A 25,457-nucleotide genomic window follows, 5' to 3' on the forward strand; every position below is an offset into this window, starting at 1 on the left:
ACGGAAACGCATTGCCAACTGCATAAACAATGTGTATTTGACATCAATGATTATATAAAAATCAGGAAAAATTCCTTACACAGTGTGCAATGGTACATCAGGTTTGACTTCGCCTTACCAAATCTGAATTTATTGACATGGTAAACTCCTGTATAAGGACAATAGAACACAGTGTAACTAATATTAGTTTAAAATAAACCTACCAAGTTTCAGAATAAAATTCATCCATGCCATTCTGAGTTGATTGCATCCCAAGCACATCTTATCTCTTCAACATTATTTTGATCCTACAACATAAAACAAGGATATGGCGACTTTTATTGCCAAAATTTATATACTTGGTGGATAATTGTTTCATTGGTTGATTGATTGATGATTGCTTTACACCACATCAGCACAAAAAGGCTAAATAGAGGCAAGGTTTAATTTGCAATCCTGGCATATCCCCTTATTTCCATATTCCATAACAACATCATTTGATCCGTACTGGCTCAATAAAAAATAATAACTCTTGTAAGATTTATCCTAATACTTTGTAATTAAAAAAAAATACTTTTCATTAGACATCTGATAATTATACTGTTGCAGTGTGATGGGTTGGTAATTATGCTCTGTCCATATTCTATGGGCTTTGTATATTCCTTTAGTCCATCAATCAATGATCAAAAACTGCTAAAGCTACTATTTTTTTTGTGTTTTCTAATTAAAAGTGGGTTATCACAAATAGAACAATTCCTTAATTCAAATTCCTTTTTTTTTAATTTGACTTGAAGTTTGGGAATCTTTTCTTAATACTTTTTTTTAAAAGAAAATGGACAACTTATAAATTTTTTTATTTCAGAAACATTATAGGAATTTGAAACTCATTAGAAGAATTAATAAAAATGTCAAATTCTTGAAACTAAAGATGTTTTTGGCATTAACATGCACACTTATTTTTACATAAACATAATCCTTACAAGATAGTCCATGTCATCTTCACTCAATGTCCAATCAAAAACTTGCATATTTTCCTTGATTCTGTTTGGTTTGGAAGACTTTGGTATAGTAATATATCCGTGTTGAACACTCCATCGAATTACAATCTGTGCAGTCGTCTTGTTGTACCTATAAAGAATTTATGCATAAGTCAAAGATTGACAAAATTATTAGTTTTTATATTTCAGTTTATGATTAAATCATATATTTCAGCACAATAAAAGAAGTGAAACACGCTAGATACTGCTGACTGATGATACCCCCGTCCGAAAATTTTGGTAAACAGGAAGTTTTGAAAGACATTTGTGTAAAAAATACCAATGTCTTTAACTTAATTTTATGAGAAGGTATAGTTGAGGGAAATTGCTCAGATAACCAATAGGCTGTATGACTAGGTCTTAAATGGTTTCCCATTTAATAAACTGTAAAACTCACAAATTATTGTGAGGTTTTTATTATTGCAAAAAATGAGAGAGTTGTAAACGCAAAAATTTAAACTCTCATTTTCAAATATTTTATATGTACTAAACAGGATTTTTCTCAAAATCGTAAAAATTTAAATCGCATTTAAGTCTAAAATGACAAAATCACAATAATAATTACTCGCAATTATTTCTGAATTTACAGTATAAATAATGATAAAAATGTTTTTTTAAAGCAAATGTAGTTGCCATAGTATTAAAGTTTAACCTAGAAATTATTGAAAATTATTTAAATCTAAAAAAAATGATAAATTTATTTCAAATTTACTTAATATTATAAATTATTGGGAAATAATAGAAAATTTGATGAAATTTGTTTTCATATTGTATATTGTAAGCTATAATTACACCTTATGTAAGACTCAAGGGTTTTGATTGGTTGAAAGCCAGTGTATTTTTCACCAATTTACTGTTATCAAATGAATACCGTTCATTTTATAACCCCAACAGGGTATATGCAAAAAGGATATGCCTTTTTTACCCTCTCAGCTGTAGTATTTGCCAAAAAATACTCTATCCGATTGGACGCTTATAATGTCACGATCATCAATGCATTTTTGAACGTTAACATTTGGTGAAATTAAACAGATATAACATGTTCTTGAGGGGTATTTGCAAAAAATATAAGTCTTGAGAATGAATTTCCCTCGCCTTACAGCTCGTGAAATTTGCATTCTCTCGACTGGTATTTTTTGCAAATACCCCTCCTTAATATGATATATCTGTTTAAAATAAATACAATGCAAATTACTAAGATGATAAATAACTTACCTTTTAGCCAGATCACAGATTTGTTGGTTCTTTAACATTTTGCTTTTCACCAAAGGGGAATAACCCATGACAGTTATGTTATACTTTTTACAATAATCAATTATCTCCCTTGGCTGAAGCCATGGATGAAGTTCAATCTGATTTACTGATGGAGTTGGTAACCCTGCATTTCTTAAACCTTCTAAGTGATGAATGTTGAAATTGGAAACCCCAACTGACCTGGAAAATAGAAATGTATAATGATGTAAACTCACTAGTGTTAACGGAGAACTTTTGATAATCTCTAAAATTTTCTACCATGTTGACATGGGTAAATAACACAGTTAAAATTTGCTAACCTGAATTTACCTGAAATCTCACATGCAATTCAAATGAATTTTTTTATGTTGGAATCACCTCATATGAGCTTATACATGAAACTCACATTGAAATGTTCATTTGAATTTCTCTTGAATTGAGATTCACATGATCTCACATGAAATTTTCACATGACTTTTACATGAACATGTAAAAAAATTAATTATATTTTACATGATTTTGATAAATTTGAAAATTTAAAAGTAATTTATTTGAATAACTTCATTTAAAGAATTCATGTCATTTTCATGTATAATCTAATTTGAGGTGAAAGTTCATGTGAAATTCATGTGAGAGTCTGTGAGTGGAATTAGCCAGTATATAGTTGTTGGTAATGTCTTCGGATGGAAACGCTTTGATAGCCCCATGCTGTCCTTTTTTTTTGTGTGGTTAGGTTAATATTCTATTGATAAATATCCAATATTCAATCAAGCACTGAAAGGTAACGATTGCTTCAATTTGTTATTGATATGTATAATCAAATATTGCATTGGTTGTAGTAGATTTATCAGCAATTTTAGACAAAGGAAGATAACTCCAATTTTTTTCAAGATCTTACCAATGACATCATTCTACTTTAGAAGATATTAGATTCCTGCACCTTGCAAAAGTTAAGTAATTATCTTGACAAGTGAAATATTATTTTATGCCTTGAATATCTGAGCATATATTACATGAATAAATTCTGGAAATGTTCATGGAGAGGATCAATGTATAGAATGTTATGAACAATGCACTAAATTTTGTGTATCAATAAAGGTAGTCGTTAGCCTTGGAACATTTTAAAAGATATCAAGCCAGTCCCATAAGGTTTTGATTTTGCTCTTTTTACTTAAAAAGAATTTCAATTACTTGCAGGTTGCTCATGCTAAAATCGACAGTAACGAATGTCTGCTATTCAGACTTTTATAGTGTGAGCAAAGTCAGGATAAATTTACAATTACAAGTTCATGTACAATATATCTGAAATTATAAGAATAACAATTTTTTTTTTTAATTTGTTGCAAAGGTGATGACACTTTAATATATATCTGAGATTGAATGATCAACTAATTAACAATCATTAAAGGTGTTAATAGGGACATTAACCATTTGTTAACATGTCACTTAAAGAAAACAGTTGCATAAAAAATTACTTCAAATGTACTTTGAATTAGTTCGTATGAAATGAATAAATATTCCATCAATCAAAACTAATTTTTCATGAGAATTAAATGATTAAAAAGTCTAACAGTTTAGGTTTTTTAAAGATTAAATTTGTAACATCATGTCAGAAGCTGTATGTACAGTTCATTATAGGTTTGATGATATTTTATTTTTTCTTTTGATTATGGCTACATCCATGTAGTCAACCTTACATTGGGATTTTTCAATGATTTGAAATGGATTATAGTTGAAATATTTTGTTGCACATTTAAATGTGTGGATAACGCCATCCATGTAACAGTGATAATCAGTACCCCAAAAATAAAAGTTGTTTCACATTAGTTAGGTACAAAGATGTGTTCACATGAAGTTAAAACTTAGTATGCACATTCATTACTTTATATGAACTTCTTTTTAATATACTGTAAATTCAGAAATAGTTGAGTTTTTTTTTAGTGCAATAAATTTGTCCTTCTGTGTATTGCAATAATGAAAACTCACATTATAATATTTGAAAATATATCTGATTTTCAAGTTATCGTGTTATCCTCAAACCGCAATAAATAATCTTACATTTTTGTCTTTTCTTCGAAATTCGCAATAATAAATGCACACAATAATATCTGAATTTATAGCATGCCAAATTAGGTTGTCATGGAAATGTGAATGTGTGAGCATATCTCCTAGTTTACTAATACTAGTCTTTAAACCATTTTGGTTTTCGTTGACCTTATACAATGGGCCAAGCATTGCAGTCATACTTACTTTGAAAGTGTACTTTACCCTTTATAGAGATCAATTGTTACTTAGGACATCAGATACAAGATATTTTAACAAGATTCAAGATATGTCCAATGTATAATTTTTATACATTATGACTTTTCCAAGTGACAAATTTTATAACTGGTCAAAACCCTAACCTAAGCCTTAACCCTATTCCTTACCCTAAAACTAACCTTAACCCTAACCCAGTCTTAACCTAATATCCTAAGTATTTCAAACAACAGATCACCTGACCAAACCTTGTTTCTTCAGTTCCAACATGGCTTTGTACGTCTCTACATTCCTCCCCTCTCTTGGTCCATGAATCAGAAAAAGGTCTATATAATCTGTATCTAATCTGAAAATACAAATATCATAAATATTAAAAATCACAAAGTAAACTCTCTACATTCCTCTCCTCTCTTGGTCAATGAATCAGACATACCTGCCAACTGTCACTATTTGCGGGGGATTTCCCCCATGGAGGCTCTCAAATGGATATTTTGTAAGAGCAATTTTGTCCACAATTTTAAAGAAAATAATTAATTTCGCAATGGCTATGAGCTTGTTAAAGCATGAAGAAGCCAACAAAACAACATTAAAATATATTTGAAGGTCCCCAAGAAGGTTTTGTAGGATTATAAGAACCATTTTGCAGGTAAAACCCCCATGGGCATTTTGAAAAGTTAGCAGGTATGATCAGAAACAGGTCTATATAATCTGTATCTAATTTGAAAGAACAATACCACAAAGTATTGAAAATCACATAGTAAACTCTTAAAACACAGCCCAAAATAAACATGCTGAAAAGACATTTTGGTTGGTAAACATTTGGTAAATATTGCAGAAATGTGGATTTAATTCTGGCTGACAATAGGTGATATGTCTTTGTATTATTGAGGTCTCTAGTAAAAATATAACGGTTATTTCCCTTTGAATGGGTATATAAAACCCATTAACATGATTAATATTCTATTTTAAATTTAACTGTTATAATTGATTCAATTGACATGGGTACAACATGTGGAGCAGAATATGCTTACACATGAGATCACCCCCAGTTTTAGGTGGGAATCGGGTTGCTTTGTCTTAAGTTTTCTATGTTGTGTTTTGTGTACTATTATTTGGCTGTTGGTCTTCTTCTATTTTAGTCATGAATTTGTCAATTTATTTTCAACTTAATAGTTTGAATGTCCTTTGGCATCTTTTGCCCCTCTTCTGCTTTTATAATTTACACTTTTAAAATATTTAACTGACTAATGCAGTAGATGTATCTTCTTAAATATTCTGGTAGATATTTTCAACCAAGAGTAAAACCACATTACTTTGGATTCATTTACTTGGTGGGTATAAATTTTTGTTTAGATGGACAAATTGTATTTTCTTGAAACTTGATTTCATGGTTTTGCTCAAGATTGCATACAACATGTACAAGCCTATGAGGAATTTAGTATTTTAATCTGTTGTTCATTTATATCCAAAGAATCACAAGAAAATTGTTACCTGATTAATAATAAAAATGTGGTTCACACTTCTGAATAACCTGCATACTTCTGAATAACCTGCATATTCAGTGTGCACCACATTTTTGCTGTTATTTATAGACAGAAAAATTCCTTGTTGAATCCTTGATGAGAGAAACAGATTCCACCACCAAATCTTGTGTAATACAATATTTATCCACTGTCAACAGTTACATTTTACTTATTTAAAATCTCGGCAGTCTCACTTTTAAATTTGAAAATTGAATTGTCTGAGTGGATAAATATCATAATACTCAATGCAGTTGTGGAATCTATATTTATTGTGTTTATCATAATAATATAAAATAAGGAGATGTAGTATAAATATTGTCAATGTGACAACATTTATCAACTCTTTACCGAACTAAACTTCTCTGTAAACCTTGAATACATGCATCATAAAATTGAGAATGGAAATGGGGAATGTGTCAAAGAGACAACAACCCGACCAAAAAAAAAACAACAACAGATGGTCACCAACAGGTCTTCAATGTAGCAAGCAATTCCCGCACCCGGAGGCGTCCCTCAGCTGGCCCCTAAACAAATATATACTAGTCCAGTGATAATGAACGCCATACTAATTTCCAAATTGTACACAAGAAACTAAAATTAAAATAATACAAGACTAACAAAGGCCAGAGGCTCCTGACTTTGGACAGGCGCAAAAATGGGGCGGGGTTAAACATGTTTGTGAGATCTCAACCCTCCCCCTATACCTCTAACCAATGCAGAAAACACTACAAACTCCTCAGAGTCTGAGTTTTTGTGCTCGACCAGTAAAATCGAGCAAACGTTTTACTCGACTAGTCTCGACATTGTCTCGACTGTACTTAACTGTACTTAAGTGTACTCGACTAGGTCTCGACTTTACTTAATTAGTCTGATTCAGTACTTGATGATCTTTGTGTAGTCTGAAATGGTCTTGACCAAGGCTCGACCTGTCTCGACCTATCTTGACTAGTCTCGACCTGTCTCGACTAGTCTCGACTCAGTCTCAACCAGTCTCTACCTGTCTCGACTAGTCTTGACCTTCAAATTTAGTTTTGACTGGTGTAAATCAGCCCATCTAACTAAATTAAATATTGATCTTAAAAAAATCAAGCTTATTAGGTAGTTTGATTTATTGCTGTGAAATGAAAGAATTTAATTTTACAATATGTAAAAAAAAAATTATTATATAAAAATTCAGATAGGCATCTTTAATTTTTTTTATAACTTTTTCAAATCAACTTTGATTTTTATCAAACTATGCAGATATCTTACATATATATCAAGCTTACTGAATCCCATTTCATTTAGTTTTTTGTTGTATTGCTGTAAAATTTAAGAATTAAAGTAATCTTGGTATAAAAAGCTAGGATTTGCAATTCGGACAAAATAGAGATAGTACACTTTAATTTTTTTAATAACTTTTTCAAATCAACTTGGATTTGCATCAAACTATGCAGATATCTTACATATATATCAAGCTTACTGAATCCCATTTCATTTAGTTTTTTGTTGTATTGCTGTAAAATTTAAGAATTAAAGTAATCTTGGTATAAAAAGCTAGGATTTGCAATTCGGACAAAATAGAGATAGCACACTTTAATTTTTTAAATAACTTTTTCAAATCAACTTGGATTAGCATCAAACTATGCAGCTATCTTACATATATATCAAGCTTACTGAATCTCATTTCATTTAGTTTTTTGTTGTATTGCTGTAAAATTTAAGAATTAAATTAATCTTGGTAAAAAAAGCTAGAATTTGCAGTTCGAACAAAATAGAGATAGTACACTTTAAGCTTTTTAATAACTTTTTTAAATCAACTTGGATTTTATTAAAACTATATAGCTACCTTGGTGATCTTACTAAATCCCAGGTTGTTATGAAGTTTTAAAATATATTTTTGTCAAATTTAATGACATGACACTATACATGATTTAATTACATCAGTACACGTGAGTTTTACAGGTAAAAAGAAAGCCCTACTTTTCTTAAACTCGTGTATTACTTATCTAGTGAATTATAAGCCCTGCGATTTAGATTTAACAGGATGTTGCAACTTTGAATAAATGTTATTTAGAATTTAAAACTCTCTGGTAGATGTGATCTTTTTAATAAGTTTGCCCCAAGCAGAAGGTATTGCTTTATAAATCACCACAAATCAGAAGAACTATTTTAATAATTTCTAATGTTTCATCCCTTTTTGATATATTTATATAGTGTATATCAAAAGGAATAAAACATTAAAGGAATTATATTAATATTTTATGTATACTTTTTCCCAAATTATGAGAAAAGATATATTTCTAATATCGTAGCTTTTTGACCTAGGTTAATTAAATTCTTAAATTTGACAGAAATACACCAAACAAAATAACAACCTATGATTCAGTAAGATCAATAAATTGCAAAGATATTTGTAGAGTTTGATTAAAATCTAAGTTGATTTGAAAAAGTTATGAAAAAAATTAAAGTGTACCATCTCTATTTTGTCAAAACTGCAAATTCTAGCTTTTTTTACCTAGATTAAATTTAATTCTTAAATTTGACAGCAATACAACAAACTTTATAACAACCTTGGATTCAGTAAGAAGAATACATCACCAAGGTAGCTATATAGTTTCAATAAAATCCAAGTTGAATTTAAAAAGTTATAAAAAAAATTAAAGTGTACTATCTCTATTTTGTTCGAAATGCAAATTCTAGCTTTTTTGACCTAGATTAATTTAATTCTTAAATTTGACAGCAATACAACAAAAAACAAAATGACCTGGGATTTAGTAAGCTTAGTATACATTTAAGATAGCTGCATAGTTTGATGAAAATCCAAGTTGATTTGAAAAAGTTATTAAAAAAATTAAAGTGTACTATCTCTATTTTGTCCGAATTGCAAATCCTAGCTTTTTATACCAAGATTACTTTAATTCTTTAATTTTACAGCAATACAACAAAAAACTAAATGAAATGGGATTCAGTAAGCTTGATATATATGAAAGATAGCTGCATAATTTGATGCAAATCCAAGTTGATTTGAAAAAGGTATTAAAAAAATTAAAGTGTACTATCTCTATTTTGTCCGAATTGCAAATCCTAGCTTTTCATACCAAGATTACTTTAATTCTTAAATTTTACAGCAATACAACAAAAAACTAAATGAAATGGGATTCAGTAAGCTTGATATATATGTAAGATAGCTGCATAGTTTGATGAATATCCAAGTTGATTTGAAAAAGTTGTTTAAAAAATTAAAGTGTACTATGTCTATTTTGTCCGAATTGCAAATCCTAGCTTTTTTTACCAAAATTACTTTAATTCTTAAATTTTACAGCAATACAACAAAAAACTAAATGAAATAGGATTCAGTAAGCTTGATATATATCTAAGATATCTGCATAGTTTGATGAAAATCCAAGTTGATTTGAAAAAGTTATAAAAAAAATTAAAGATGCCTATCTGAATTTTTATATAATAATTTTTTATTTTCATTTCATTTCACAGCAATAAATCAAACTACCTAATAAGCTTGAATTTTTTAAGATCAATATTTAATTTAGTTAGATGGGCTGATTTACCCCCATTCAAACCTTAATTTGAAGGTCAAGACTAGTCGAGACAGGTCGAGACTGGTTGAGACTGAGTCGAGACTAGTCGAGACAGGTCGAGACTAGTCAAGACAGGTCGAGACAGGTCGAGCCTTGGTCAAGACCATTTCAGACTACACAAAGATCATCAAGTACTGAATCAGACTAATTAAGTAAAGTCGAGACCTAGTCGAGACCTAGTCGAGTACACTTAAGTACAGTTAAGTACAGTCGAGACAATGTCGAGACTAATCGAGTAAAATGTGTGCTCGATTTTACTGGTCGAGCACAAAAACTGGTCAATTCAGACTCTGAGGAGTTTGTAGTGAAAGTAAACGCATAACAATAAGCACATTAAAATTCAGTTCAAGAGAAGTCCGAGTCTGATGTCAGAAGATTTAACCAAAGAAAATAAACAAAATGACAATAATACATAAATAACAACAGACTACTAGCAGTTAACTGACATGCCAGCTCCAGACTTCAATTAAACTGACTGAAAGATTATGATTTCATCATATGAACATCAGGCACAATCCTTCCCGTTAGGGGTTTAGTATCATACCATCATAACATATATGAGAAGAACATAACCCGTGTCATGCCAACAACTGTTTTTAGAATAAATGTGTTTAGTTCCGATGCAAAGACCTTATCAGTGACTCAATATTAACGCCAAAATATGCAATCTTTAATGACTTGACAACAGTATCGTAATTATATCCCTTCTTAATAAGTCTATTCAAAGGTTTTGTAAGTTTCTGAGGTGAATACTGACACCTTTGTGCTTTATAAAGAATATTTCCATTAAAAAATGGATGTGAAATACCTGAACATATTAGAAGTCTGCATGTTGAGCTATATTTACGAATGATGTCCTTATACCGATGATAGTAAAGGTTTTGACTAGTTTGTGATATCGAAAACCCTGGTGTAATAATTTTTCAGTAATACATAAATTTCTCTCGTTAAAATCTAAAACATTGTTATATACACGAGCGAATCGTACAAGTTGAGATATATAAACACCGTAAGATGGTGACAAGGTGACATGTCCATTCTGCCATTGCTTCGTTACTATAAATAGATCTTTCCTATCTTTACCACTCAAAGCTATGCCTTTACCAACATCTTCCTCGTTCCTACAATGTAAAAGTATTGACACTCTTTGACACTTTAATTAACAGACCCTTTCATGAAAAAAACATTACAGTTATTCAAAGGATATTGAAATCAAAATGGTTGTAAGCACCGAAAGGTAAAAAGATAGCTCCAATTTTAAAGATTATTTTAACTAAGGATATCCTTGATATTTTTGGAACAAATTTTAGATTCCTGCACCATGTGTACCTAGCACAAGTTATGTAATTGTCTTGACAAGTATAACATAATTTTTTAACTTAAATCTTTGAGCATAAATTTATAAAATTGTTCAAGGAAAGGATATGTCGAATGTTATGAACAATGAACTATATTTTGTGTACATATCAAAGCTAGTGATAAACCTTGTAAGATTTAGATATCAAGTCAGTAGGGTTTTGATTTTATTTCATTCAATCTTTACTCATAAACAAGTAGTTGTCCTCTATGCCATGCAAAGTATATATCTTCAGGCATAAGAAAAAGGAGAGATAATTGTACTGTTCATAATTATGAAGTCTTGAAAGGCTATTAAAAATTTTTTCTTTGACGCGTCTTGAAAGGCTATTAAAAGAAAAAAATTATAAAAGCCTTTCAAGACGTCATAATTATTTGGACTAGTTCTATCCAAGAAAGAAACCAATCGCACCGTTTCGTTTGTTTTGTTTATTATTTCATTTATTTATTTTTATTTTTGTAATTACATTGTACGCGTAAGGGAGTTTCCATTTGATTTTTATGGGGGGGGGGGGGGGGGGGGGGGGGGGGGGGGCTAGGATGAAATTTGAAAAAAATAGGCAGGACAGGAATTTTGAGTAAAAAAAAAAGGCAGGATGAGACACTTGCAAAAAAACAAAGTCAGGATGACAATTAAGGTAAAAAAAAGTCAAGATAAATTAAAAAAAAAAAGGCAGGACCGAATAGAGTGAAAAATAAAAAGGCAGGACAGAGATTACAACTAAAAAAAATGCAGGACAAAATTTTTCTTCCTAGCCCCCCCCCCCTCCCCCCCCAAAAAAAAATTTCTTTAGGGGTTTATATTTGTTTTTTTTTCATATATTTTCAAATTTCAAATATTTTGAAAAGATTCAAAAAGAAATCCTATATGCACAGGTTTGTGCAATAGATTTTTAAGAACTATGACACCATTTATTTGAATCCAAATTCAGACAGTATCAACTGTTCAGGGTTTGCTCAGTGAGGCATTTTATCATAGTATAGAATTAAGATAGACAAAAACAGTTCAATTGATGCATTGCAGTAGTGGGGAAAATACCGGTTCTGGGCCATTTTTTCTAATGTTAACCCTATGGGGAAAAGGTAGCCTCCTAAGATGTGAGGCTAATTTTTATGACGTCATTTTAAGTATAACGACATTAATTAATTAAATTAAGTCTCGGTTATTGTATAGAAAGGTATATACTATGAAAATTAGAGCGAGGGGCTTTGCCTTAAGCTCTTATTTTCATAGTATATACCTTTCTATACAATATCCAATTTAGCACATATTTACAACTTGAGTAATCCTGTAATTAGTCTATTGATATGTTTTGGCTGACTGGATGTAGCTCATTTACGTAGTTTTGTAAATCTACCCGCTATAATATCATTGTAAAAATGGGATTTCAAAAGGCCCTTGACTTTAGAATGTAAAGAAGGTAGCTGCTGGTGTAAGTATGTTTATTGATATGAACGAAGCGTTGTTTTACTATACATTATTTACATGGTAAGATGACAAAATGAATTGACCAAGAGCAGACAATTCTTAAATTGCAGTGAAAGCTTTACATTCTTGAAAACATTTTTTTAATTTCACATAAAACCTAAAACTATCTTAAAAATGCTTTTAAATGAGTACAAACAGTTGGATCCCCCTCCCACATCTTTGGTTGAAACACCTTTTAAAAATGGCTGGATCTGCCCCTGGTATGTACCCATAGGTAGTCTAGTGGATAGTTTATATGCATGAAATATTTGTCACTGGACATTAGGCAACCAATTATCGACCAATTTATGACTAACTATATCAAATTGCTTTATTAATAATTTCCCTTCAAAAGATTCATGGTTGACTCTTTTTGTGTACAAAGTAATTGCATGGAAGATAAAGGATTACAAATTTTAGATTGGGTTGTACTTTAATCAAGGTATAAAGCACCATTATTATTACTCTTTATTTAAATGAAAGAAACTTTTTTAATTGTCAAAACAAAATTTAGATCAAAAGATTGATTAGTAGGATGTTGAAAATCTGTTTGAAAACTAATTACAAACTATCTAGTTAAATTTGGAACACATCATTTATTTCAAAATAGCCAGTAGCAATTTTTGTTCTAATATCTTGATTACAATACAATGAAATTTTACCCTTGTGGTCATTCATGCGTAGTTACTTAGTACACGGAAAAAGTATGTACTATGAAAATTAGAAGACAAATTCAAGCAATTTGATTGGACGAGAAGTTGTAAGTATGTGCTAATTTCTGTGGAGATAAGGTCATTATAAAGTGTTACTAATTACGTTTGTTTTTGTGGATAGGTATTTATATATTTTTTCTTTAAATTTGATGAAAATTGCCAGTCTATACAGGAAAACCCCAATTAAGTGTTTATTAACAGATCAATATCGTATTATACATGTCTCAGGTATTATTTATTTACCTACGGCTATTAATTTGTGATAACATGATATTAAATCAATATTGAACTAGTGTTTAAACTTGACCATTATTGTACGTAATGACATATGGATACGTGTCAATAAATCCGCCATATTGAAAAATCGCAACGGTATTTTTTTAAAATAAGTAAATCGTTATTGGCACTAATTAGAATAATGTATCTTAATATTTATGGGATGACATTTTTTAAAAGTATTTTATCTTGAATTTATAATATAATTGTTAAATCAGTGAAAGCGTGCGTTAACTTATCTTTGTCATACGTAGTGGCCTTTAACATGTTTAGACTTGTCAATAATCGGATTTAAATGATTAGTCGCCATGTTGAAAATATTATAAACCTAGTTATGCAGTCTTTTGAAAGAAGTACATCGTAATATTACTTGAATTAAATAGTATAATATATAAATAAATATGAGATTCATAAAGTAGTTAATTTTAATGTGTTCGATGATACATACTATTTTAATACGTCTTTTGTTTAATATTCAATTATTATCCCTCCGTTAATCATATAATAAATAGTATACATTGAAAGCTTATTTTATTATTTCCTCGATCATATCCACTTTTAAACTGAAATCCTTTTACTATAAATGCCAAACCGATACACAAGACATTTCAATACTTTCTGTTGACCTCAATAACCTGGTATGATTAAGTACATGGGTGAATGACCTTACAGGGTACCGTGGTGGTCAAAAATATCATTTTCTTGTTTTAAGTTTTTTTTATCATATTTTAAAGTCTGCAAACACACTTGTATCCAAAGTTTTTCTGGCAGCTGAAAAAAGAAGTAATGAATTAGACAGGTCATCTCTGTGTAAAATAAGATTGAGTGCAAACAACCTTGCTAATGAAAAGGGCGATATTTAGGTTTACCACCGATGAACGAGTTTGAAATGTATGTAAATCAGGTGAGGTAGAGGATGAAAATTACTTTTTGCTGAAATCCGAAATTTTTTCCAACTACAGATACTTTAAAAATATTATATTATATTAAATATACTCCCTACATGTTGTAGTGAAAATCAGCTAAATATTAATAGTTGCATTAATAGTAATTCTTTTAAAGTCCTGAACGAGACTAGTCCTTATGTATATAAATGTCTGGTATATAGAAACGAGATTTTAGCTTCTTAACTATACACATGGAAAAAAGTATTGCAACACCTTGATTTTTTAAAATTTGAAAAATCAGCCTCTTCTTTTAGATGGAATATAATAAACTATTTGTATAATATTATTGAAACATAGTTTATGATAACATTGGCATTGAAACGAACCAAAAATGTTTGAAAAAAAAATGATTTGTATAACCACAATTTTAATAACAAAATGAAGTGTTTTTTGTTTAAAAAAAATGCATTTTACAACTTTTACTGTAGTCGAACCTTACAATGTCAGACATCTCAAAATTAATCTTTAGATGACTGTTTACATCATGGTTGATCGTTATACGCCAAAGAATTAGTACTTTGTGCGCAGCCTCCATTCAAACAGATAACCGCATCTAAACGTCTTCTAATTCCTGCCAAAAATCGACTAATTTGTTGCTAAGGTGGCAGCAACCATTTCTGATGAAGAGTATTGTTTATTTCATGATGTGTTTGAACTGGGGTGTCCTTTAGCGCACGTTCCGCCCAATAGTGTTCCACATATGCTCGATACGGTTCAAATCCGGGCTACGATCCGTCCAAGGAAGATGAACCGAGTTCCATTGCAACAATGGATCTTCCTCCACGATGCTAATTTTCAACTTTAACGAGCTCTGCACTACATTGGATACGGAAAACTGTGTGTCTGTTTGTAAGCAAAGGTCTCTGAAATGGTCTTATTGCACGATAACCAGTAGCGATGAGTCGATCACGAACAGTTCTTGTTAAAAAGCTCCTGTATGCCCACCACTCTCTTTTTAGGATTGTATTGTATGCAATGGGTTTCCATCTGACCAACCTTCATTATGCTTGATTTTCCCTAGCAAATGGTATCGGGGGTCTTCTTTATCTCGGAAGGTCTTGAACATCGTTTAGTGCCTTATTTTTAACTCAAAACGACTTATAGTGGAATTGTGATGACCAACAATACGTGCAGTTGTTACAGCGACACCCCTGCTTCTCTCATGCTGATAATATGCCATCTTGCTGCAGTTTAGAGTTGTCGGGGACCCATTACAAGGTGTCAATCACATAACTTTAAAAACTTGGTTATTTAAAGTGTTGAAAACAATGAGGATGAAAACATCTGTTTTGCTGTTTACGGGTACAGTAGCTGCATGTGCAGATAAAAACTTATCGATTCGATATTTATTGATAAAGCTCAGGTGATACTTAAATAATGTTTAAGTTGTTCTATTTTACCAAATTATATCACAAAAAAATAAAAAGTGTTTTTTTTTTTATTTCAATTTCAATTTGGTGTTGCAATACTTTTTTCCATGTGTATATATCATATTTAACTATGCTGTATTCCTTGTTATAATGCACTGAAATATGGGCCTTTGCCAATTGTTGTAATTGTGTTTGTGCCAATAAAATATTTGTATTTGTATTTGTATTTTGTAAACAGGTCAAGAAATTCTATCAAACAGTGAACATCTCAACCTTCTTTTTTTTCTTTTTTTTTGTTAGACTGTCCTGAACCTTTGAAGTTATATTCAGTTTTGATAAACTCGTTCATTAATGAATGCTTTTATTTCAAGAATGATCAATCAAAAGCCAGAGCCGCCGCCGCCACCACCGCCATCTCCACCATCACCGCCTCCTCCACCACCACAGGCGGCGGCGGCGGTGGTGGTGGTGGTGGCGGCGGCTGTGTTGGTAGTGGTGGTGAATATGCATCATTGAAACTGAGACAAATGGATTCTGAGTTTTGTTTGAAATAACATGCAAGGTCAGTTGCCACCAGACAAAACATACAATACTAATTTTGTTATTAAAGAATTCATGTAATATACTGGTAAATAAAAACAAAAATAAAACCTGCAGTATAAATTCCATTGGGAACATAACACATTCATATAATAATGGCGACAGCTCTTGTCGTTCATCTGTTATTTATATATTTCTCGGATGGTTGCTTTCCCATTTTATATACTAGTAATGTAAATAATAAATAATTTCGTCTTCACCAGAATACTCACAGGTACACAACAACATCTGATTCAACAATTTGATAATTTGGAAGATGTATTGGCTCTCAATAATGACCACTTCAGTATGTACACTAAGAAGATTTATCCTGCCGAACTGACTTTAAATAAAGCTAATACTTTTTTATTTATTTTACTTATTACAATGAACACTGCCCTTTCCTGGATCTTAATATATATATATCTTTAACGGGAAGCGTAATACCAAAGTTTGCGATATCACAAACTAGTCAAAACATTTACTTAATTGTATCATCGGTACAAGGACATCATTCATAACTATAAATCAACATGCAGACATTTTATACGTTCAGGTATTTCACATCCAATCTTTTATGGTAATATTTTTTACAAAGCACAAAAATGTCGGCATCCACCTTAAAATCTAACTAAACCTTTAAACATACTTATTAAGAAGGGATATAGTTACGATACTGTTGTTAGGTCATTAAGAATGGCATGTTTTGGTATTAATATTGATTCATTCCTAGAGTCTTTGCATCGGAAATAAACACATTTATTCTAAAACCAGTTGTTGGCATGACACGGGTTATGTTCTTCTCATATATTTTATGATGGTATGATAATAAACCCCTAACGGGAGGGATTGTGCTTGATTTTCATATGATGAAGACATAACTTTTCAATCAGTTTAGTTGAGGTCTGGAGCTGGCATGTCAGTAACTGCTAGTAGTCCCTTGTTTATTTATGTATCATTGTCATTTTGCTTATTTTTTTTTTTTTTTTGGTTATCTATTCGGACATCGGACTTGGAAGTCTTTTAAACTGAGTTTTAATATGAGTATTGCTGTATGTTTCTCTAATCTACGTTGGCTAGATGTATAGGGGAAGGGTTGGGATCTCACAAAACATGTTTAACCCCGCCGCATTTTAGTGCCTGTCCCAAGTCAGGAGCATCTGGCCTTTGTTAGTCTTGTATGTTGTTTTTTTAAATTTTATTCATTTATATGTTTTGCAGTTTAGTATGACGTCCATTTTCACTAAACTAGTACACATTTTTATTAAGGGACCAGCTGAGGCCCACATCCGGCTGCGGGATTTTCTCAATGCATTGAAGACCCATTGGTGGTCTTCGGCTGTTATCTGCTCTTTGGTCGGGTTGTTTTCTCTTTGACATTTTCCCCATTTCCATTCTCAATTTTACCTTAATATTATCTGTGATATTGTCCCCTAGCCCCCAACTAAAACAAGACAAATGTCGGTATTAAAGTCAGTACCGGGACGATCATTTCATATGTTGGATGGGGGAAGATTTGAAAATGAATGCTTTTGCCTGGCAATGACGGAATATAAATAACTAAGCCAGTATATATGTTAGCGTGAAAATAAATAAACTGTCCTCCAAACTACAGGCTAGTGGCGGTTTTGACCTCAAGCCAATCAACCTTTCCCCGGTAATACCAAAGTCGTCTGTAACAAGATTAACGGTTCATATGTTATTGCACCAGATGTGCATCTCCACAATTAATGTCTTTTTATTGATGCTCGAGGCTAACATGTTAAAAATTGGAAAAAAGGAATCGTACAAATGTCGAGTTGGGCCATACAGAACGTAAGTTATAGCCAAACCGAACAAGGAGGAGATGTATTCCTTAAATCAAAACATTATAAGTGCAGATTGTAATCAAATAAATCCATATTTCTAACCAAATACTGTCTTTGCCACTTCCGTCATGCTTTCCTCTTCATGATCAGCCTTTAAAACATTTTTCAAGTTTCTCTCTCATCATTTACGTTTTCAAGAAAAGCGGAAAAAAACCTGGAAGAACATAAAAAGCCACATAATTAACAATACCTTTTATTAGGAAACGTCCGATAGCTTTAGTAAAAATGACAGTTCTTATCACATGTAACATTCTAACGTTTAAGCCCTATCCAATTTTCTCAATCAGCATGGATGCTTCAAGGGGTGCATAATGTTTAACCACTTTGTTTTCTCTGTTAACCATTGCGTTCATATTTGGCGACATTTAATATTATATATGGTGATCGATCATTTAATTTTCGGGCCGGGGAAAAGGTGTAGAGAACAGGATGATATTTTTGGGATGGAATATTCATTATCACTTTTAGATATGCCGCTTGATTTATTTTGGTGAAAATGTTTTTTTTTATTTATCATTCGTTTTCAAAATCCTCCATTCCAAGCTTATACCAGCGATCGTCTAAATATTTCTGAAAACTTATTTTTAACCGAAAAATAATCTAAAGCATGCTTGGCTTTACCAGAAGTACGTTAAAGCGTATTTATCAGAGTAGTAAAAACGAGATACTAACATTATTACTCATTTATAGAGAGAAATATGGTCAGTATATATCATTTCAGGGATGCCATTGTTGTTCGAAGTTCAAATAGAACCTTATAAAAATATGCACAGTTTAATTCGGTCATAAAGCGATATCATCTGACAAACAACAGAACGGACCGAAAGCAACTGAAAAAAGTGTCGGACGGTAAACAAAGTTATCGGATGAAAAGCGATGGACAAAAAGTGTCTGACGCAAAGAAAAATTATTGGAAAAAAGGCAAACGGTTCTACTTATAACATCAACTAAGTTAAATGCTGAGTGGAACAACAAAATTTCACAAAAGCAGCTACATTTCTACTGTTATGTTTATCTGCCTCGTACTTTTGATCATATAAACGCTCAATTTCAGAAAAAATGCAAATTGATGTTAAACTGTAAAGCAACTACCGATGTTGGTGTTTCTAATATTTCCAAAATAACTGTTGTGATATGAACGAAAATGCGGTTTACAATACTTTCCTCCAACACAGTACGCAACTGAAATATATGTCAAACAACTATAAAACAATAGAAATTCGTTTACAATTAATCAAAACCACGTGTTTGGAAAAGCCCATACACTACTGCACGTTCCGATTTGTACTTGATACTTTATTTTTCTTCCAGTGTTAATTTTATACAAGTTATCAACAAGTATCAAATAGCCTTGCTTCGTAAGTTAATCCTTTGAAAACAACAAATTTAGAACATCTGTTGTTATTATCAAATGTATTTGAGTTAAACTTTCAGTTTATGTCACGATTATTTTTTTCTTCGTCCCATTGCTGAATATTCATACTTCAGTTGTGATTAGCTTATGTGTACTGTATGGTGGTATGATTGCGGAGACCCATGCTGGTATGTTATTAATTTTTATATCAAGAATGGTTCCACTGTTTTGTTTTTATTTAGAATGTCATTTTATTAATACTTATGAATTCAAATTTAAACGATTTGTTTTGGTTTTGCACTTGCCGAAAATAAACGATATAAAAACCGAACAATTGTGAATACATTATTACGTTATGTTGATTCTGTTATGATGCGCACAGAAACAATTCAAATCGCATTGCTGTTTAAATACATGCATGGCTGGAAACAGAATGTGACTCGATTATTTCTACTTTGCTGCAGATAACAATGTTATTCGGGTAATCGTGGGGTTCGTGTTGTTTATTCTTTAGTTTTCTATGTTGTGTCATGTGTACTATTGTTTTTCTGTTTGTCTTTTTCATTTTTAGCCATGGCGTTGTCAGTTTGTTTTAGATTTATGAGTTTGACTGTCCCTTTGGTATCTTTCGTCCCTCTTTTATTTGCTTTCCTTATAATTAGAGCATTATAATTAAAAAGGGATATTTGATGTGAAAATACGAACAGGATTATAAGATGATCACTGACAGTTTTCGGATTTAGAAAGTAGGTATTTAAATTTATTGCTTATAGGATGAATGATAAACTATAACCCAAAACATATGAAAAAATATGAAAACAAACAAACAAAAAAGATATTTGCTTCAGTAGGATAAGCAATTTCTACTTTATTGTTGACATACCTCAGTTTATCCATTGCAAGTAAAAATTCGTTAATATATTCCATTTCGTGGTGTCTAAATTGAGGAACAAAAGACGGAATCGTACCGATGCGACAAGGGAAATATATATGTTTTCACCTATGAAAGATGAAGCTCTTCTTGGCTTATTATTACTACTTAATATATGAAATGAGTAAATGAATAGACGTACGTAGTAGCTACCAGTTAGAAAATATATAAAAAAAAAGTCAAATATAAGTTAACACAATACAAAAAACATTTACCATCGTCGCTATCAAATAATTATGTAGATTAGAAATTAGATAAAATATAGTTTAAGGGCGACTAGGCACACGGACAGAATTGTATTACTGCTCAATAAAGATGTCACTTTTCAAACTTATAACAAGTATCCATTTCGGAAAATAGGAGACGGCTGTTATTTTATAAGCCGGAGTAACTCGACACCAGATAGAGCATCTGTAAGTGACTTATGTTCCTTTCTTTCCACTGATCATTCATGTCTTTTTTAACAAGGTGCTCTAATCTTAAAACTTTGAGGAAAGAAAAGCAAAGTCCTTCTAAGGACATACATTGTATTTGATAGATGGAGCTGAACTCAATTTGGAAAGGGGGAGGGGGTATTTCTTCATTAATTCATCAACGGCAGTTTTCAGAAAGTGTTAAATACATCAACCAATACCAAAACAGTGACTATTGAGTTGATGATAACATTGAGAACAAAAAATATACCAGCTACTGTATCTTTCCTCCTAAATCTTTTAGTCGGGTACACGTGATGAGTGTTTTAAAACCTAAAAAATGATGCAAAAATCTTTTTGTCAAGTTGGAATTACACTGACAAAATTGAAAAAGATGGACATGTTTGACTAAAACCACGTTTTAATAAGCAGTAACTGTAATGCTATGTTATGTCTTTGAATCCAAACTAAAACAACACTTAATTAATTGATGTCTTATAACAAACGAGTAATCGAAGCAATATATTCTGATTTTAAAGGATTGTAAATATACTGCTATGTCAGTTGAGGATATCCTTCACTGCAAAATAATACAGATGGACAGATTACTGCCGTTTTCACTTCTTATTTTGAAATTGTAAAACATTTTAACATCACAATATTAAACTAATTTTTTTACAAGGCTGTGTGTTAACGGCGTGGTGCATATCTTGCCACCTTTGAGACTTTGGAAAAGGCCACGTTGGTGAAGTATGAACTGCAACAAATGAATACAGGTACATGCATTATTTAAGAGATTTTATTTATTTTGTTTTCTTCGGTTGTCTTATATTGTAATACTGTTTGCTTACAACATAGCGCGCAAAAACATTTAGGTTTTAGGAGAAAGGAAAGCACAAAACGCTTACATTGGATCTGAAAATAGCGGTTGGTCATGTCCCGTTCCATTTCTTGCCTGAACAAAATTTATTGTATTGAACTCGATTTCAAGTTAAACAAAGTCAATCAATTAAATGGGCATTAGCTACTAAGGTGAAAATAAAATTTTAATCGGATTTTCCCAAACATTTAGAAAAACAGAATTGTGAGTTATATTTCACTATAAGCAGTCAGTTTTGATTCAACTTTGTCAAAATAATCATTTGAATCCACATTCGGGTTGACTTCAATTCAACTCTTTAGTTGGATGGGCTACTTATGGGCTAAGTAGAATGAAAGAATATGTCAAAATTAAAAGAGAAACAAGGCGGCCACCGGGAAGGTATTATTCGTTATCTGATTCTGCTCACACACAAAAACACATTCATATACAAGTAAAACACGAATTCGTTATCTAGGACATAAAATCAAACAGAAACATTGTTATTTGGTAACCATTTTGATGATCAACCCCACTTTTTTGTTTCAAAACGTCAGGTTATACACATTAACTATTATCAGGCATTGAAAAAAAATGTGTAATACAATCACTAAATTTGATTTACAGAAACATACCTATTAGCCACTGTCTGTGCCCAATTAACTTGTAAAATCTTTAAAGCATCTGCTATTTGGAAAAGGGTATGTATTATCTTTCATATCTTAATCTCATCATAATTAACAATGATATTAACTAGTGCCACTGCTTTATGCTTTACAATCAGATGCCTTTTGCAGAATATTAACATTCGCGACTCGAAATACTGAAGATTTGCAAATGACGTATATATCTGAATATATATGGTAATATGATATCGCGTGACAGACCTTAAGTTATAGTCTCAAATTAACACTCCTCTACCAAACGTGTTTGCTAAGAAATCGAAATAAACTGAGCTTTAAAAAAAATAACGAAAAAAGAAACTTTAGAGTTTACAGAGTGTTAATCGACGATTATATAGATTATGAACAAAAAAGACAAAGATTTTCTTTCTTTGTTACTTATAGCTGTAATAACATAACATGTCATTAAAGATAAGTTAACACATACGCAATACGTGTATTTATCAACGAGTCAATACTACATGCGAAGTTTTGTTGTTTAAACGGACGGGACTCTTGACATACTGATTTTTATTGCAGTGTCAAACAATATAATTCACCAAATCATCATCAATTTTTTGCTTAGCACAAAACAAAAATAAAAGTATGAAATTGATATGTTGATTTTGTCTTCAAGGTTTACACTTCTATATCGGAGGGTGGAACATAAACAGATACGTCCCTGGCTGAGACTGGAGATAAATAAAACACGGCAAAATGATCAAGATGACGTACATTGCGCTGGAGAACCTAACGGGAACAATTCCAGTCCACAAGACTGCATGATGCTTCACGCTGCAGACAGATATGCCATTCATAACATATACTGTGACAACACCGGCTGGAATAATAAAAGTGGCTATATTTGTGAGAAATAATTAAAATTGATATGATTTTTGTCATTTTTTTTATTGTTGTTATTGGAGATAGGTCAAGTTAAACCAGTTAGTGTTATTAAAAAAGACATTAACAAACAAACAAAAACAAACTCCGTGGAACAATATATTTAAACAGAAAGTTTCTTATCGAATGGTAGAATGAAAAGTTCATACTTATCAAACGAATACATACCTAACTTTGTAGAGGTATTTTTTTTAATCACACTAAACATTACAAACAATCGTGTTACGTAGTCTTTGGTTTTCTATATTGTGTCATGTGTACTATTATTTGTCTGTTTATCTTTTTCTTACTTTTAGCCATGGTGTTGTCAGTTTGTTTTAGATCTATGAGTTTGACTGTCCCTTTGGTATCTTTCGCCCCTCTTTTAACATGTTTAACGAAAACTACTGGGCACATCGAGATATATGTTAGATAACTTAATGACGGCATTTTTTTATGTGGAAAAGGGTGGATTAAACCGGATTTTATTCTATAGTGAACTAAATATCTGGCTTGTCTGACAGTTGCATATACCCGATATATATCACAACATCATGTGAACAAAATGAACAGACATTTTAGGCAAAAAAAAAGTCAAAACTTGAGGTATAGCAGTCAACATCGTGATAAACATCTAAATCACTGAAACAATAAGCAGCTATGCACATTCGAAAGACAAAGTATATACAAAAACAAGACTACATTAAATTACAATAGCACAATAACACAATGGCAGAGTCTACAAATATTGAGCCCTGTCAATATAAAAAATGAACTAAAATGTAAAGCTTAAAAATAAACACAAGCAAATGAGAAAAAACACTATAACGTGCAATCATAACATGTATAATGCCAAACGACATCAATACCTAGAATCTTTACTTCAGTGCACTTGTGAATTGATATAGAAAATTAGGATCTTCACCATGTAGTAAACCTTCACCCCTCTATTCTAATGTTCAGCGAAAATGAATGGTGTCATTAATCTTTCTATTTGTTAACAGACATGGATTGCTGTTGTCTTTTAAAATTAAATACAGAGATAATTTCTTTTGACTTTACTTCTACCCTCATCCAACCCCGGGCCCTTTATCTAATATATAAACATCAGTTCTTGTAGGTTACAGTTATGTGGTGGTTGTATTAATATAACTCTTACCAGTTTTTACAGACATGGATTATTGTTGTCTTTTGAAATTTTATATGGAGATGTTAATCTTTTGACTTCACTTCTTACAGCATTTCCACCCCCTTTTACCTGATATATAAGTATGTTAACTAGAAGGTAACAGTTGTAGTTGTATTTATACATATACAGTGTATACCCGTGTTACATGTATCCGACACACTGGGGGACCAAACAGAAATGTCCGATTAAGCAGGCAGTGTGGCGGAATATTCAGGTGTCGGATTAAACAAGTTAAAACACCCTTCCGAGACCTGAGCACCTGAGATCACCCCTAGTTTGTGGTGGGGTTCGTGTTTCTTATTTTGTAGATTTCTGTGTTGTGTCATGTGTACTATTGTTTGTCTGTTTGTCTTTTTCATTTTCTCCCATGGCGTTGTCAGTTTATTTTCGATTTATGAGTTTGACTGTCCCTCTTGTATCTTTCGTCCCTCTTTTAAACTGTATTAACAAATTTTAGTGTGTCAGTATCGTTTCCTACCTTAAAACGATTTTATTATTTTGCATATTTTAATGGCAATTTGAAAATAAGTGGTTAATCGATCCCCAAAACTAAACAGAGCCCAACAAGATAATGATAGACAGTTGAATACATTTATATTACTACAACTGCATTTTCAGACAAAAGTCTAAAATTATTTGCTAACTATTAATTCAAGTCACAATTTTTTATTGAAAATTAGTTAATTATACAACAAAGACATATATTACATAATTATGTATTGTATTATATGTCTCCGTTATGGCTATGCACCATATAAAAAAATTCAAAAGCAACGTATATGTAAAACCTTGCTTATACACAATGGAAAGTATAAAGGAATGCATGATTATATCAAATTTATTTTGCTTTTTATGTCCTCTTTATGCATACAATTCCTCAAATTGTCTTTCAAATCAATAGGCATTTGTATTGCAAATAATTGTTTAAGAGGGTCATATTCATTAACAATTAATAGGATTAAGGAACTATATGTACTTCAA

General features: G+C 31.4%; 1 protein-coding gene across 1 annotated transcript; it reads right to left on the minus strand.

Moving 5' to 3' along the window:
* Positions 1–203: 203 nt before the first annotated feature.
* Positions 204–6,413, minus strand: LOC143058749 (putative oxidoreductase YtbE). Its single transcript, XM_076232199.1, has 5 exons — positions 6,380–6,413; positions 4,747–4,854; positions 2,232–2,450; positions 960–1,107; positions 204–287 (listed from the first exon to the last, which is right to left on the minus strand). Exons 2-5 carry the CDS (start codon positions 4,776–4,778, stop codon positions 222–224), a joined length of 465 nt encoding a protein of 154 aa, XP_076088314.1. The 5' UTR covers positions 4,779–4,854; positions 6,380–6,413; the 3' UTR covers positions 204–221.
* Positions 6,414–25,457: the final 19,044 nt, after the last annotated feature.

The sequence above is a fragment of the Mytilus galloprovincialis genome, chromosome 14, assembly GCF_965363235.1.
Source record: "Mytilus galloprovincialis chromosome 14, xbMytGall1.hap1.1, whole genome shotgun sequence".
In the NCBI taxonomy this organism is placed as follows: Eukaryota; Metazoa; Mollusca; class Bivalvia; order Mytilida; family Mytilidae; genus Mytilus; species Mytilus galloprovincialis.

Bases quoted from the DNA above. Each gene is read 5' to 3' on its own strand.
- LOC143058749 (XM_076232199.1), bottom strand. From the start codon at position 4,778: ATGTTGGAACTGAAGAAACAAGGTTTGGTCAG. The intron at 2,451-4,746 runs GTGATCTGTTGT...TCTATTTTCCAG, and splicing joins AAGAAACAAGGTTTGGTCAG to GTCAGTTGGGGTTTCCAATT. The intron at 288-959 runs GTAAGGATTATG...TTTATGTTGTAG, and splicing joins AAGATGACATGGACTATCTT to GATCAAAATAATGTTGAAGA.